Source organism: Poecile atricapillus, chromosome 6 (genome assembly GCF_030490865.1).
Source record: "Poecile atricapillus isolate bPoeAtr1 chromosome 6, bPoeAtr1.hap1, whole genome shotgun sequence".
Classification (NCBI taxonomy): Eukaryota; Metazoa; Chordata; class Aves; order Passeriformes; family Paridae; genus Poecile; species Poecile atricapillus.
The window spans coordinates 5,111,679-5,127,937 of NC_081254.1; the positions used below are offsets into that span (position 1 = coordinate 5,111,679).

The 16,259-nt window shown below is 54.2% G+C and overlaps 1 protein-coding gene across 2 annotated transcripts in view; it reads right to left on the minus strand.

Moving 5' to 3' along the window:
• The window catches only part of UNC5B (unc-5 netrin receptor B), a 51,767-nt gene extending 36,329 nt beyond the window's left edge, over window positions 1-15,438 (minus strand). For both annotated transcript variants that reach the window (XM_058840896.1, XM_058840895.1), the window contains exon 1: window positions 15,285-15,438. In XM_058840896.1, coding sequence (XP_058696879.1) covers window positions 15,285-15,378 — 94 coding nt within the window. In that variant the 5' untranslated portion in view covers window positions 15,379-15,438. The remainder of the gene's footprint in view (window positions 1-15,284) is intronic.
• Between the last annotated feature and the right edge of the window lie 821 nt (window positions 15,439-16,259).

A 16,259-nucleotide genomic window follows, 5' to 3' on the forward strand; every position in this document is an offset into this window, starting at 1 on the left:
CTGGGGCTCGGTGGCATCCCCAGCACACACCCTGAGGGGATGATGCTGGTGGAGGGCACCCACCTCCTGCCACACAGGTGTCCAGGGACAGTTTGTCTCCTGCATGTTTGAAGCTGCAGAGAAGTGAGAAAATCAGCATCCCTAGCACCACCAGGCTGGTGAAAGATTTCCCCAGGGCCAGCATCCTCAATCATCCTCAACAATGTATTTTCTCATTCTGGCCTCATTTGGCTCCCCTGCTCTGTCCCAATACCCATCTTACAACACCTTTCCCTCCGCAGACACAGCTCCTTTTCTTCCCTGTAACTCCAAACCAGCCCTTTGTCCCTGGCACAAAGAGCTGGGAGGTTTCTGCTGTGGGTTTCCCTCTCCACCTCTTTCCCACCCGGGAATCTTTGGGAATGCCAGGGCGCAAATCGAGCCAGCTGTGACCTGCAGCTACTTTAAATAAATTATCTCCACTGGAATTTTCTCCACAGTGATGGAGATGACAACACAGGGGTCCCCGTTCTCCTCAGCAACCCCCTGCTCTCCACTCACCTCTTAAATCCCACATGGATCACCCAACCTGGGGCAGCCAACAACACCAAATAAGCTGGAAGCTTGAGGGGGGGAAAAAATAAATAGTAAATCCATGTTTTTGACAACTTAGCCCCCCTCCTACGTGGATGGGAAGCTTGTGGCAGGAGCAAGGAGCAACCACACAGCTGCTTTTGCAAGTTCCTATTCCAGCACCTCAGGCTCAGCCCTCTGAGCACACCCCAGGCTCCAGACCACCCCCCATCCCTAGGGCTGGTTGTAACTTTGTTCATTGCTTTATGCTGCTCTTGTTGAAATGGATTTCTCAGCTCCTCTGAGCCGAGCTCCTTCGGGATACTCCTTCACGGGGAGCTCCGTTTATCTCAGTTCTCTGGGCCTGAAGAAAACTCCAAAGCTCGTTAGGATCTTGTTTCTCCTGTTTATTAGGATGTTACCAAAATACTTGGCAGGTCTCCCCCAGACCTTTTTGCACAAGTTCAACTCACCATGGAATGGCTCACTTCAGCTTGATAAGCACAAAATGGCTTTGAACCACACAGTTCTTTTATCTTTATACTTATTCTTACTTAATTAACAACAGACATGTAAATTATTTTTCTTAATGACCCATCACCTGTGTGCTGGGCTGTGGCATTCTCTATCCAATCACTATTACTCAAAAACCTCTAGAAGAAGAAAATGAAGAAGAAAGAAGAAGGAAAAGAGACACCACCTTAAACCCTCCATCTTGTCTTCTGCTCTCTAAACTAGCTTATACTCTAAACTTTAACTTTTTCACCCAGTGATTTAAGAAAACTCTCCAATCTACACACACTTTAGCTTTTCTATTTAACTTTAACAGTTGTTTTCAGGATGTTATATGAAATTCAGTGTTTTCTTGGACGTCAGAGCAAGGTATCAGAGATAAGGGCACACTCTGTGCCTCAGACTCCAACACTGGTGACCCAAAAACCAGCAGCCCACCAGCTGCCCCTACAGAGGTTGAAGGCCACCACCCTCCCCAAAGGTGGCCACAGGCATGGTCCAACCCCAGCTGGGCACCAGCATCATCCAGCCCAAGCCATTCCTTCCTCCCTCCTTCCCTCCCTTCAAGGCTGGTTTTCCAGGCAAAACAAGGATGGGAATTACTCAGGCAGCATGTGACATGACCACCAGAAGGAGGGCATTGCATTACTGGAGCTAAAACCGGATCCTGGTTTCTATTGTCTATTCTTTTGTAGTGATGGGAAGAAAAAGCTGCTGCTCTGTAATCAGGCCTCTTCTGGCTGCTTCCCTGCTTTTAGGGCCAACCAGGATAATGCAACGTTGCTTTCATGTGGCAAGAGAAGCTTACAAACAACACTATTACACTGCTGCGCCGCCGAAATTAAAGCCCTGCTCCGAGCCTCAGCCCCTCCCACAGGCAGCCTGCTTTGCCTCCGACTCAATTTCTTCTCCCAAAGTCTGCAGTACAGGGAAGGGACTGAATCTGGTCCTGAATAAGGGCTTGTGAAATTCGGTGTCTCCCCAAACGATGTCCATTACCTATTTCTGAAAAGGAAAGCAATTCCTTCCAGCTTTTGCTGAGGTGCTCTTGACAAGCACTCGTTTCTTGTCTTACAGCAGAGCAGCTCCAGATCACGATTCACCCCAAAAGCAAATGCAAGTCTTCTCTTCACTGATGCACCTTCACAGCTTTATTGTACTTTTTGGTCCAAAGTGACTGAGATTTAACCCCCTTCCTGCACCCCGTAACAATTCAGATTCTGAGCTCACCCATACACATCGAGCCTAAAACCTCCAGAGTGGATTCACTCAGCCAGAAATGATCTCAGCTGTGAAACATCACAAGGGGCAGTCACTTTCTCAGCAGTCTCAAAATAGAGGTTGCTTTTCTTTTCTTTTCTTTTTTTTTTTTTAAATTAAAAGAGATGCCATCCCTCTGCATTATCTGGAATAAACATCCTGGTGCTGGAAGAAAGCTCACTTCAGCTTTCCTAGCTCCACGTTCTCATTTCCAGCTCCCTGAGAACCTCTTCCTGGTTTTCCAAGCCTTCTCCTGTGCTGCATTAAGAGCCTGTCTCTGCAAATAAAGTGTTTTACAACCCAGGGGACCCTGCAATAGGACAAGGACTCCTTTCACCACCCAGGTGACCTCCCTCAGGTTCAGCTCCCCTTGGATTAAAGCTTCTCCTGGGCAGCTCAGGGACAAACCAGTGAGGTGAGAGCCAGGTTTACTGTGGCACTGCCCAAGGACAAACACCAGCCAGATCAAACCCTGGGGACACCCTGAGCACCTGCAGGAGCAGCTGAAACCCTCCCAGCAGAAGATGCTCTTCCCCCCGCCATCCTTCCCCCTTGGTGCTCCAATTTCTGAGGGGCCAGGAACTGCTGCTCCCCAAAACCACGGAAAGCCAAAGCTGCAGGATAATCCTGGCCCAGGAGTCTAGGATAACCCAAACTCCTCCAGCCCTCAGACCCCGTGGCTGATATCAATGCCCCACATCCAACACACCAAGTGATTTCTTCCAGAGCGAGAAGGAAGCGCCTCTCCCCGCTGCCCCAGGAGTGGGATGCTCTTCTCCCTCCTGCTTCCCCTTCCATCCCAAACAGGTCACCCACCAACAAGAGCCTTCTGCCATGCCCTGAGAGCTGCCTTCAGCACTTCCCTCACCTTGCCTAAGGTTTTTCCCAGCATTTTCCTCCATCCTTCACTTATTTCCAGGTGCCCCATCTCTGCTGGTACACCGTGCTCCCCTAAGCAGCAGAGCAAAGCCTGTTTTCCTATGGATCTGCTGCTCCAAATACTCCATCCCACATGGCATTCGTGTGTTCCCCAATAGTAGGTGGCAAGTGTTATGCTGTTGATGTTTTGGGGTTTTTGGTTTTGGTTTTTGTTTTTTTGTTTTTTAGTGGGATATTAATAGATCCCTCTCACCGGCCAACCAGCCTAGATAAAAACTTTATTGCTAATTTCCTAATCAGGCAGGCACTTAATTACAAGACATCTACTTCTGAGTCAGAGGGAGGGAGATGCAGACATACAAACAGCACGACAGCTAGGGGGGAAAAAAAAAAGTCTGGATTTTTTTTTTTTTTTTAAGGAAATGGAGCTAAAAAAAGAACCCACATCCCCACCCCCCCACCAAACAAACAAACAAGCAACAAAAAGAAACGAATAATCCAGCAAGCCCAAAGATAAATCCGTGGGGATTTTTGGTGTTTTAGGCACAGGAGCTCCTCTTGGGGCAGGGGACAAGGTGGTCCAGAGGGGCTGGATCCCAGGGGGTCACGGCAGTGCCTCCCTCCCCCCGTGTCCCACATACAGCACAGTCCCCACGGGCTGAGAGCAGATGGTTTCCAAGCTGACAGGTTGCAAACAGCTCCGTGGAGCCAGCCTGGGAATCAGATATTGTCTCCATGCCTTTAGTTTAGGGAACAAAAGATGTCTCCCAGCTAAAAAAAGTTTGCTGGGAGAGACCTCGGCGCTTCTCCTGCTCTTGGGGCTCTTTTTAAAAGCACTTTCACGCAGCTCAGGTCGCTCAGGTCTGATGCCTGCACAGCTCCACAAGCTGCCTGCACATAACTTTTTCCACTTTTCCCTCTGACTTTCCTCTCTGTAGCTGGAAAGAGACCACAAGGAGAGCCATGGCGCAGGGCACATCAGCCTTGCTTTTCCAGCGAGCTGCAGACACTCCCTTTCTGGCAAAAATTTCTTCTTTTGACTTCCTATCAAACTTGCAAACGCCGTGAACTCAGGACAACCCAGAGAAGCCTCTTCCCAGCACCCCTGTTGTTTATTTAGAGGAACCCCAAGGCTTGGAAACAGCCCTGGATCCCAGTCCTAAACACACAGGACAGCAGAATGCCAGGCAAGGGACCCAAATAGTCTTTTAGGGAGGGTTTATTTCACAAAATCATCCTTCAGCAGGCCACGCTGGATCCCCCCACACACACCTACCGGGATGCAAAGCCCGGCCAAAGTGCAGGATTCCGGCTCCTTTGGCTTCCCTGCTGGCTTCAGCTCTGCAACTCGACCCTCGGTGAAACATATGGTTTGCATTCTCCCCCCTAAACTTTCCACAGACTCCTTCCCCCGCCTCCCCGTGGCACACAAACCCCAGCCCTTTTTCTCTGGGAGCCAGGAATGGTGCCGGCAGCCCTTCCCATGCCTCTCCAAGGGAAGGAGAGGAGGCTGCAGTAAAACCCCGCTAAGTGGGCTTTGCTGTTTCGTGCAGGGGTCATTTACAACCCAGCTGGATCTGCTGCGTCCCCTCCCAGCCAGGCCATAAATACTGAGGGAAACAGAGCCACCGTGTCATGGTGATGTGGAGATGGAAAAGAGGGGGGAGCAGCACAACCAGAACTCGCTCTGCAAGGGAAGTGTTTCCTTCCCCAGCCAGCCCGGGACCACTGGGGTCCCACATCCAACCTCCTCCCTCTGCAAAAGCCAGGAACAGCATCCTTTGGGATGCAGGAATGCCAAACGGTTCCAGCAGTGCTCAGAGGATGTTCAGGGTTAAGCAGCAACTTCACCTCGTCTTTTCCCCTCTCTGCGTGAAAAAATCATCTTTTCTTTTCCCGTTAGGCAGTTCTCATCTAATTTTCTGCTTCATCCACCAGCCAGGCTTTTCCCCCTCAAAATGACTGTGGCAGCCTGAGCCGGTCTTTGTTCAGCCCAGAAGCCTGATCCAGCAGGAAGTGGATTCTTATGGAGCATTACTCTGCCTTACCAAAAAATCCAGGCATCACCTTCTCCCAGCCCACGGGGCTGGGTGGAGTTAAAAATCCACCAGGGCCCTCCAACCCCCTTCTTCCTCCCACTGTCCTCAAAGCACCGCACTGGAGAGGAGCTCTGTGGAGCCTGGGAGGGCTGTGGGATGGATGGATGGATGGATGGATGGATGGATGGATGGATGGATGGATGGACAGACAGATGCCCCTGGCCAAAACAGTGGTGGCTGTGATGGAAACCAGAAGCCCTGTGGTCTGCGAGCCCGGCTGCCTTCCCAAGGCATGCCGAGCATTGCTGGCGCGCCTGCGTGTCCCACAGCAGCCTCCCGAGGCCAAAAAAATAAACCCCAAATCCTCTGAATTGCTGTATTTTCGGCAGCACAGGACCAGCGAGCCCGACAGCTTCTTGGAGCCGAGCACGGTGCGGATTCCTCTTAGCAGGTATTAAAAACCACACTTCCAAAATGGGGAAAAAAAAAAAAAAGAAGAAAAGCCATCTATTCATCTATTTTTGACCCGTTCTGTGTTTAGGATCGGTGTTACTCGAGGTTTTAGCTGAACAGAGGAGGCTCTGCAGTAACCTGTGGCTTGCCCTGCTCTTTATCCCTCAGGATCCTTCCCGCTTCGGCTGCGACCCCATCCGCAAAGCCGGCGCGTGGGTTTTTCCATCCCCGGCAGGACCGGCCCCAACACGCCCCAGACTCCTGGGGTTTTGCTATAAACTACAAAGGAACCTGCCCAATTCGCCCCGGTTTGCATAACCAGTTTATCCCAAGCATTTGTTTTAAAAGCTCAGCTCTGGTTAGTCACTGCTCAGCCCGAGCAAAACCCAGCCCTCCTCCCGGCTTTTGGATCTTGCTTTTCCAGCTTTGGGCACAGCCAGCTTTTTTTTTTTAATCTTGGTCTATAAATTTTAGAAAGGTGAAATATGTGCCTTGATGCTTTGTTTCATCTATATATACACACATAAGTATGATATAGATTTTATGTTTATCAGGGTATCCAAAGGATCCACAACCCAGGACAGGGATTAGCCACGAATTCCTAAGTCCTGAAATCCAAACCTAGTCATTCACCAGTAGCAAACCATTAAGCACATGATGGAAATTAAAAAAAAAAAGAAAAGAAAAAGAAAGAGGGAACGAAAAAGGGGAGGAAAACAGTTTTATAGCCCTTGGCAGCCCACACCCCACTTCATCACACTCAGGATCCCAGTCACCCGAACAGCTCCACGGCCAAATCCCCTCTCCTGTAACAAATCCCGTTAGCGCCGATGCTGGAGCGCAGAAGGAGGCATTTGCAAGGCTCTGACTGCAGAAAAGCAGCCAAAACGATGCACAAGGGGAATCAGACATCCTGCAGGAAAACCTGCTTCCACCACTGAGTCAGCATCTCCTCCTGAAGACTGAGGGGAGGACAGGGCGAAGCGCAGGCCCGCGGGAGGCTCTGGGATGGACCTGGCAGGGGAGCCCCAAATGCCACCTCTCCTTCTTTCCAGCCCAGAGTGGCCCCAGCAGTGACAACGGGGGCCACGTCACCAGATGCTTCCTTCTCCCCAAAACACAGACTGATGGGACTCATGGGAAACCCCATGGAGCAGCGTAGGGATGCCGCAGCCCCGGCGAGGAGCTGGGACCACCAGGAACAGCTTAATCCCAGCCTAATTTGGATTTCCAGCAATGCTCGACCCACTCTGTGAAGATGCCCCCCAGCCAGGGCCCAGACAGCAGAAGAGACAGGACATTTAAGCTTCTCCAAGATAAGCTGGAAGAGAAAAAAAACCCTCCCACGAACCCCCGTCTCCAGCACAGCGACCCAGACCACTGATTACTTTTAATTGCTGTGTAATTGGACTCTGGGAGCCATGCTTTCATTTTAAGCCTGTCTCTACATTTCACATCTGTCAAAGGGGGGGAAAGAAGAACCTTCAAAAGTAATATTCCAGTGCAGGAACACCGCTGCACCATCCAGCAGCTGCCAAAGCAGCGGTGGCAGTGGGGAGGCCAAGGCTGCACCCCCAGCCTGTTTGGGGTAAACAGGGGTGGAAGGAGGTGCTGGGATCCCACACCTGGGCAGCAGCAGTGGCCCCAGGCCAGACCACGGCAGACAGCAGGGCCACATTGCAGGATCCACCCTCATGACCAGCACTAATTACTACCTTCGCTGGCAGGGCCCTGCAAAGCCCTCAGAGATGCCCCTCCAGGTGAGGGTGGGGACGCTTGCTCGGCTCCAGGGATGAAAAGCAAGCAGCAGACCGCGTTTTTCGGTTGTTTTAAATAGCAACCACTCTCTGGCTGCTGGAAAACACCCTCCCTTCTGTTCTCCAAGCCAACCCAAACAGATGGAGCCAATAACGCAGCCGGGTGATGGCGTAGGATGGCGACGGCTCATGGCGGGGGGAGAGCAGCCCTTGCCCACAAGACCCCCTGAAGACAGCAGGGAGGCAGAGCCCGTGGAAGAGCTTCGGTTCATCCATCTCCATAAAACCCTCCAAAGTCCTGGTTATGAATCATGAGAGTTAAAAAACACCTCCAGGGTCACTGAGTCCGACCCTTGACCGAGCAGCACCTTGCTGGCCCTGGGATTGTCCTGCATCCCGACTGCTCCCAGCCAGCAGTCAGGAGGAATTACAGCTTCCCAGACAGCACCAGACTCCACGGGAGGGTCAGCAAAACAAAGTCTTCACCTCGCTGCCTTCAGCCACTGCTGTGGATGTCCTCATGTGTGCCCCAAACCTCGCAGCCTAGAAAGCACCGAGGACACTGCTGACAGCAGGCGTGTCCCTTCTCCCACTGAAATCTGTCCCGAGGAATTTCTGGGCTCCACAAGCTCCTGCTTAAGGAAAACTCCCACGCTGTACAGTGCAACACAACCCTTTTAATAGCCTCCCGCCTCCGCAAGCCACCCCGCCGGGAAGCCTGGTTTGGGCTGGAAACATCCCGTCCCTCCATCCTGCTGCTGTCCCAGGAGCTTCAGGGACACCCAGGAGCCCAGCCCGAGGTGGGCAGCCCGAGCTGCTCCTTGTCTGAGCGGTGAAATGGGACCTGCAGAGGCGTTTGAGTGCTGCTTGAGTGGCGAGGAGGCGAGCAGGGGTCACTTCCATGCCAGCGGCAGCTCCCAGGGATGAGAGGCACTCCAGGAAAGGAAAAACTCCCAAAGCAACAGGGGGACAATGTCTGGGTGCAGGGAACCCTGCTCTCACCTCAGCTGTGCCCTCACCCCCCATCATTTAAGAGCCACCACATCTGTCTCCATAGAGCTCCAACAGGGAAGGGATGCCTGGCGGGGAGGAGCATCCTTCCAGGGAGGAGCACTCCCCATTTCCCAAAAACATTTTCGTGTTTTACCTGCACCTGGACAGCCTTCGGTTCAAAGCACCAAGCTGTGCTGAAACTCATCCCTAGGACAAGGCAGAGCACCCAAAAACGACGCCACGTGTGGCAACATCAGTTCTGCATTTCTCCACCTCCATGGAGGTGCCCACATTCCACCCTATCCACCTGCACGGATCCCCAGCTGCTGCCCCCAGCACCATCCCACCCATCTGCACTGGGATGTCCTGCTCGCTCTCCTCCTGCCGTGGCCACCCACTCGAGAGGCAGGCAGATGGATCTAACACGCATTAAACGGCTCAAAATGAGATTTTCCACGCTCTTTCAAAGGGAAACAATCCCTCAGCTCTCACACTTGTGAAGGAGGGGAGCAGCAAAGGTTATTCACGGGGTCTTTATGGACCCCCCGGAAGCGGGAGTGATGCTGGGATCTGACTTTTGTGTCTGTCTCCACCAGGGGCTTGTAGTGACTGACAGCCTGTGCTCACAGCCCTGGGCATTCCAGCTGGGAAGGGATCCCTTGTGGTACAAACCAGCCCCTTTTCCTCCTCCTTTGCTATTCCCAGAAGAGGTGGGAATAAGCTGGGCAGCTCTGTGTATTACAGACTTGTGGGGCCACAGGAGAGCCCCACGAAAGTGCTCCCCAAATCCACAGGGTCTTCTTCCTTTCCTGAAGGGACCTGCTTGCCTGGAGAAAGGGAGAACCCAGACCTTGAATTCCAGGAGACAACAGCTCTGCTTACTTTTCTTCTTGTATAACCAGGCATGTTATTACTCTTCAGTAATAATATAAGTAATAAGTGTCTCAACTCGTGCCCTTCATCTCCCAGGGTATAAAAAACGACAACAAACAACACAACACACCAGCACTGCCTTAAACTTACACAGCAAGCAAAGCCAAAGGGGGAAAACAACCCAAAACCATTTGATTTTTAAATGCTGGGGGACTGCATCAGCCACGTCCACCCGGACCAAGCCATGCATGGCAGACAGTGGGATCCTGATTTGTATTTATTTCACTTGGATAAACACAAGTGCCATTGGTCACAGTGCAGTTTTGGGACTCCAGTGCCACTGCTATGTCTGCCATCCCCATGCTCATGCCCCTCGTGGCTTCACAGCCATTCCCAAGGTTTGGGACCTGGAGATTCCTCCTCCCTGCAGGAAGGAATTAGCTGAGAAGGGGATGTTTCCCAGCACCTGAAGGAGTGAGAACCTGGCCATCAATCCCCAGGAGAGAGGGGCTGGAACAGGGGGAGAGAAGACACCGAGGCCTCCAGGGATGCTCCAGCTGGGCAGGCAAGGGAAGGGGCCTGGCACAGCCCGTGGAAAGGTGGGAAGCAGAGCTCACACACAAGGCAAACACATTTTTTGCCTCTCAGGCTGTAGGACACTCTGCATGAGCCTTGCTTTGCTTCCAGGCCTCTTCCCTTTCCCCACCTGAATTTCTCCACGGAGGAAGCCTGCAGAAACACGGGGAGCCAAACTCATCCCTTGGGCAGATTTACCCCAGGTACAGCCCCAACATGACGAGTTTGGTTTAAAGCTCACAGCCTCAACACTCCCCACTCACACCGCTCAGGGGAAGAGGCCCAGGCTCTTCATAAACCTAACCCAGCTCCATCACACCCGTGAGGGTCTGGGAGAGCCCTCTGGAACTGGGAACAGCCTCCCTAAGAGGGGGAGAAGCCACCCAAGGCAGGAGGGAGCAGAGGAGACCCGAGCAGGGCCGGGCTGTGGCAGGGAGGGACTCGCAGGAGATTAAAGGCAGAGTGCAGGACACGCTGGAGCAAGCCCCATGCTAAATAATTCCTGCTTCCCTTCCCTTTCCTCCTTTTCCAGCGTGGCTTCACCCAGCCTTTCCCAGCCTGGCTGGTGTTTGATCTCAGGGCTTGCTCTGCCTTTTCCCTCAGCAGAGGTGCTGAGCCCAATAAAAATAAAAATAAAAAAAATTAAAAAGAAACGGGGCTTGAGCCCCTTAAAATAAATAAATAAATAAAATATAAAAAAGCAAAGAGGAGAGGGGATGAAAAAAAAAAATAAAAATCCCCTAAAAATCCAAGCTCAGCAAACATGTGGCTGCTACCAGCGGTTTGGGATGGGGAACGGGCTCTGGAGGAGGAGGAGGAAGAGGAGGAGGAGGAGGAGGAGGAGGAGGAGGAGGAGGAGGAGGAGGAGAAGGAGGAGGAGGCAGCTCTTCCCCTCGCTGAGGAGCAGGTCTGGGGCTGCCAGCCCAGCGCATTCCTGTGCCGTGAGTCAGGCCTCAGAAAAACCAGGAGGCTTCAAAAATAATACTCTGTGCAGCCTTTTGGGATGCTTTGCTTGCCTTCTGGCTCTGCCTGGGCTCTTTGCCCCCCAACAGGAGCAGAGCTGCTTTATCTCACAGCCCAGCTGGGACCCTCAGGAGCAGCATCACTCTTCATGCAGGGAGACCAGCGTGAGGCTGCAAGCAAACCCACACTCCACATCTGCCTGGACGGTGAAAATCCAAGCCAAACCTGCAGGGCTGCGGGGATAGGGAGGATTTAGGGAGTGTTAGGGAGGCTGCTGCATCCAGCAAGGGGCTCCTGGCTCCCACTGAGAGACGGTGGGTGTGAAAGCAGCCATCAGAGCGGCTCTCCCGGCCTTTCCTGCCTCTCACAAGCCAAAGCTCTGCAATTCCCAGCCCCACAATCATACAGGATTTTCTCCAGGCTCGTGTGAGGAGAAACATCACCCAGAAGCTGCTGCTTCACTGCTCTTGGGACACCACAAAGGCTCTGCTTGTCAGAGATGCAGCTCACACGAGGCTTCCTGAAGGTCCTGAGCTCTGGCAGAGCCAGGGAGGGATTACCCAACCCAGGATAACTCCCTTCAGCCCCAGGTGAACAGAAGGGAGTCACAGACTGGTTTGGGTTGGAAGGGACCTTACAGCTCATCTCATGCCACGGGCAGGGACACCTTCCACTGGAGCAGGACCCAATCCAACCTGGCCTCCAGCACTTCCAGGAGGAGTAAAGGCTCCAGACAGGGATCCCCTGCACAGAGCCCAGCATCCCAAGGGCCGGGGCTGTGTCAGCTCGGTGCCACCGTGCTCTGACTCACAGGCAGGGGTGGCTTGCACAATACAACTGATTACAGCAAATTGCAGCTCTGCAGATTATGGAAAACCAGAGTTGGAGCCAGTGGGCCTTCAAATGCCATGGAGGAGCTGATGGCAGCCCAGGCATCCCTTGCACCCCTGTTAATGCCCCCTTCCCACGGTGACACGCATGGGTGGGATGGCAGGAGGGGGCAGAAGGAATGGGCTGATGATTTATCTCCCCCCACAACCCCCCCACCTTGCTCCAGAAAATGTTTTCACTCTCATTGGCGTGGCTAGAGCCAGGAAGATATAAATGAATAGGAAAGAGCAGGAACCTGTGGCTTTATGGCACCAACATCTGCCGTAATGAACCCCTCAGACTCCACACAGCCCTCTCTGTCCTCACCTCACAACATTCCTGGCCTGGCACTGGCCTGCCAGCCTGGCTTTGCCCAGCAAAGCCCAGCTCAGGGCTCTCCCAAAACCCCACAGGGCTGCCAGGATGATCCCGCTGGCCGCAAACACGTCGGGAGGGAGAAAGCCGTGGGGATGGCACTGCTAGAAATGGAAGGAGAACAGAGCTCCTCACAGCCTCTTGGCTCACTTCACTGACCCAAAATACAGACCTGGCTTTTAGATATTTTTCTATATATAATTCCTGTTCAACTAGAACAGGGAACCAGCACCAAAGGGACCCACGGGACCGTACAGGGATGAAGGACACAGCTGAACCCTCCAAGCTCCTTACAGGGTCAGCTTCTGGTTTCCAAGCAGAGAAAATGCAAGCTGGATTTCCTCCCTGCCCCCCACAACTACCATTTCCAAGCGGCTCTGCCCTCTCTAAAGTAGTGTTTTTCCATTTCTCTCCTCTTTTTGTTGTTGTTCCGGTGTTTCGCTCTGCTGCTACCACGCACAGAGAGCGCCCGCTTCCAAGAGAGAGAGGGCTCCACGACGGAGCTGAAGGAGAAGGAGACAAAAACACCCCGTGGCAGCTCCTTCCACACAGCCCTGTCCTCCAGCCTGCACTTCCAAAGGGCAGGATTTGACAGGCAACAGGTCTTGGAGCTTCTTTTCCCCGGCCATCTGCTCAGGATGGCAGCAGCAGGCAGGCAGCCTCCTGCCACCCATGCTGCTGGGGGACAGCGGCGCTGCCATCCCCCCCTCCATCCCTCTGTCCCGGGGTCTCTTCCTGCTGGAGGCAGGGCAGCAGGGTGGAAGGCTGTTCCTTTGCCAGGATGGCAGCGTCACGCTGTCCATAAACACCTTTGTCAGCCGAGTCCCCACCTCCAGCATCACCCTCCGGATTTCAGCCGCCCTCCTGCAGCCTCCGTGCAGCCCCGCGGGGAAAGACCCTCAAAGCAAGCTCCAAATCCTCCCACCCAGCTGTTTTCCCAGCCAGAGGAGCACACCCGGGAGCAGGGTGAAGCCTGGAGAGCAGCCCCCCAGGCTCAGGGACACGCTGGGTTCCCCCAGCAGCGCTGCTGGGGATGGATGAGCGGTCCAGACGCTTCCAGGGTTTCAAACCCCCACCCAAAACAAGCCCTCTACCCCCGCGCTGCAAAACCCGACACAAACAACACACACATTCTTTGCTATTAAAAGAGAAAATTGTTTTCTGGGTGATGCCTCTCCCTAAAAACCAGGCAAGGACGGGGAAGGGAGTGGATGATCACCGGGGCTGAGCACCCATCTCGGCTCCCTCCTCTGCAGCGTCACATGCCACCTCTACACAAGGCTCCTGAAGAAACACTAATTACAGCTCTCCAGCTAAAAACTTTATTATACGCACACGTACCTACACCAGCGTGCCTTGAGAGAGCTCCCCAGACTCAAACTGAGCCAGCTGGGTCAGGTTTAACTTGTTTTTTTTTTCTTCTTCATTCCCTCCCTCCCTCCCTCCCTCCCAGTTTTATTCCAACCCCCTGCATGAACTTGGTGCACGCAAAAATAAGAGGACAGAGCCAGGCATGAACACAGCAATATCCCCCCCTCCAGCTCCCCTCTGCATCCAGGGAAAGCTTGGCCACGGCTAAACCCTAACCCATAGCAGCCTGGCTAATCCAGCCTGGCTAATCCAGCCTGGCTAATCCAGCCTTCCCAAAACCCGGCATCCCACGCCGTGCCGAGCTGCCCATCCCTCCGGCATCGCTCCCAGCCAAGCGGGACACCAGTTGCCAGCTCTCAAACCTCTCCCTTCCCACCGAGGAGGGAGAGTTTCTCCTGGCTGGAGGACGCTGCTGCAGCAACGTCCAGGCCCCTGGGTAAGTCAATAGTGCCATTCCTGTTTCCCATTTGCCGAAATACACTGGATCTTTGTGTGGCGGAGGCGGAAAAAATATTAATCTAATTAGGCTCCCTCCCTAAAATTCCTCGTCACCTTAATTACGCTTCAGAAAAGAAGGCTTGGTTCATTTTCCTAGAAAATCAGCTTGTCAGGAGACGCTTTCAACTCCTTAACAAGAGCGATCTGTGCTTCGCGACGCGTCCCCGAGGGGCTGCGGGGAGCGAGAGATCCCGAATTCCCGCCGGGATGACCTTGCCCAACACGGTTCTGGTCCCTCCCAGCCTCCAAAAACGCCATCAAACTTTACGGGGCTCCCCTCCAGAGCTCTGTGCTCGAGCACATCGTTTTACACCCAGAGAATAAACACGGGCGGCTTTGCTTTGGCCACCGCCGGAGGATGACAAAGGACAAAGTCCCGAGGTGCTGAGGATGTCCGTGAGTTGTGGAGTGGGAATACACAGCGGGAAGGCTGAGTTTGACCGCAGGAGTCCTAACGAGAGAGGGCAGCAGGAGAGATGCGCCTCTGGTTCTTGTCTGTGGCAGGGATTTAACGGAAGGGCTGGATTTAAGCGCATCTCAATCACAAGATTGGGCTGAGCACAGGAAACTTTGAACAGCCGTAGGAAAAGACCACTCGGCTGCCCGGCCATCGATCGCTCAGCTTATAAAAACGCCGGTTTAATAGTAATAATTTAAGAAAAAAAAAAAAAAAAAAAAAAAATCCAGGCTGAATAGTTACTTATTTGACCCGCCGGGGAATCACAGCCGGAGCTACTACAAACAGGGCTGGGTTTGTTTTGCTTTTGCCAAGAAAAATAAATATATATATATGTATAAATACAGAGAGAGAGAGAAAAATATAAGGAAGCGGCACGGCCAGGCGAGCAGGGAGCGGCGCTGGCAGCCCGCATGCCCTGGAGCATCCCCCCCGGATCGGGGAGCGCTGCCAGCCCGTATCCCCGCGGAGCATCACCCCTGGAGCGGCGAGCGCTGCCAGCCCGAATCCCCCCGGAGCGGCGAGCGCTGCCAGCCCGAATCCCCCCGGAGCATCCCCCCGGAGCGGGGAGCGCTGCCAGCCCCCCACCCACCCAGAACATCATCCCCTCCGGACCGGAGCATCCCCCCGGCGTGGAGGGCGCTGCCAGCCCGCATCCCCCGCGAGCATCATCCTCCCGGGAGCATTCCCCCCCGCCGCCAACCCCTCAACCTTTACATTAGGAAAAAAATAAAACCAAACTAAAAAACCCCACCAACTCGGCGTCCCGAGGCCGGGCACCTCGCCCGCAGTGAACTTTTTTTGGGGGATATTGCCCACCCCACAGCCCCCCAAACTTGCGCGCCCCCCCCTTACCTGCGGCGGCCAGCGCCCGGCGGAGCAGCAGCGCGGGGAGGAAGAAGGAGAGGAGGAGGAGGAGGAGGGGGGAGAGGCGGCGGGGCGGCGGCATGGCGGCAGCGGGATCGGCAGCGGCACCGGGAGCGGAGCGCTGCCCGCCCGCCTCGCCACACTGCCGGGCTGCCCGGCGCCGGGCGGGGCGGGCCGGGGCGGGCCCGGGGCGGGCTCTGCCAGGAGCCGAGCCCGGCCTCAGCCGCGCCCCGCCCGCCCCAGCGCGGGATGCGCCGGTCCAGCGCGGCCGGGAGCGGGCGCGCATCCCGCGGGATGCGGATCCAGCGGGAGGGATGCCCGCTCTGCAGCGGGGAGCGGCGGGCAGCAGGGGGAGCAGCGCCACGCCGTAGGAGCCGGGCCACCCCCCACCTCCCTCCCTCCCTCCCTCCCCGAAAACCACCTCGGAAATTCTTTAAGGTGTGAAAGCGGAGTCCTGCTGCATCGGGGGACGGGGTTGCGTTGGAAGGGACGGCGGGATTATCTCCTTCCCTGGGCAGCGACACCTTCCACCGGATCGGGATGCTCCAAGCCCCGTCCAACCCGGCCTTGGACACTTCCAGGGACGGGGCAGCCACAGCTTCTCTGTGCCTCAGAGGGCTCACTACCCTCACGGGGAGCAATTTCTTCATCATATCCCCATCTACCGCTGCCCTGTTTCAGTTTAAAGCCATTCCCCCTTGTCCTCTCTCTTTTTTAAAGTCTCTCTCCATCTTTCTTGTACCCCTCCTCTCACCCCACGCCCACCCACCCCCCCCCTCCAAAAAAAATAAAGGGCATTAAAATCCAGGCCACAGGATGCACCTGCAGGAGCATAAAAACAACAGATGCACACACACACAAATAATAAAAGATAAAATCCACACACAGAGGGAGGTACCCTGCAACTGCTTCTTGATACCTTGTGGCCTTTTGGTTTTAAAGGGGGCTAATAAAAAGGACAGA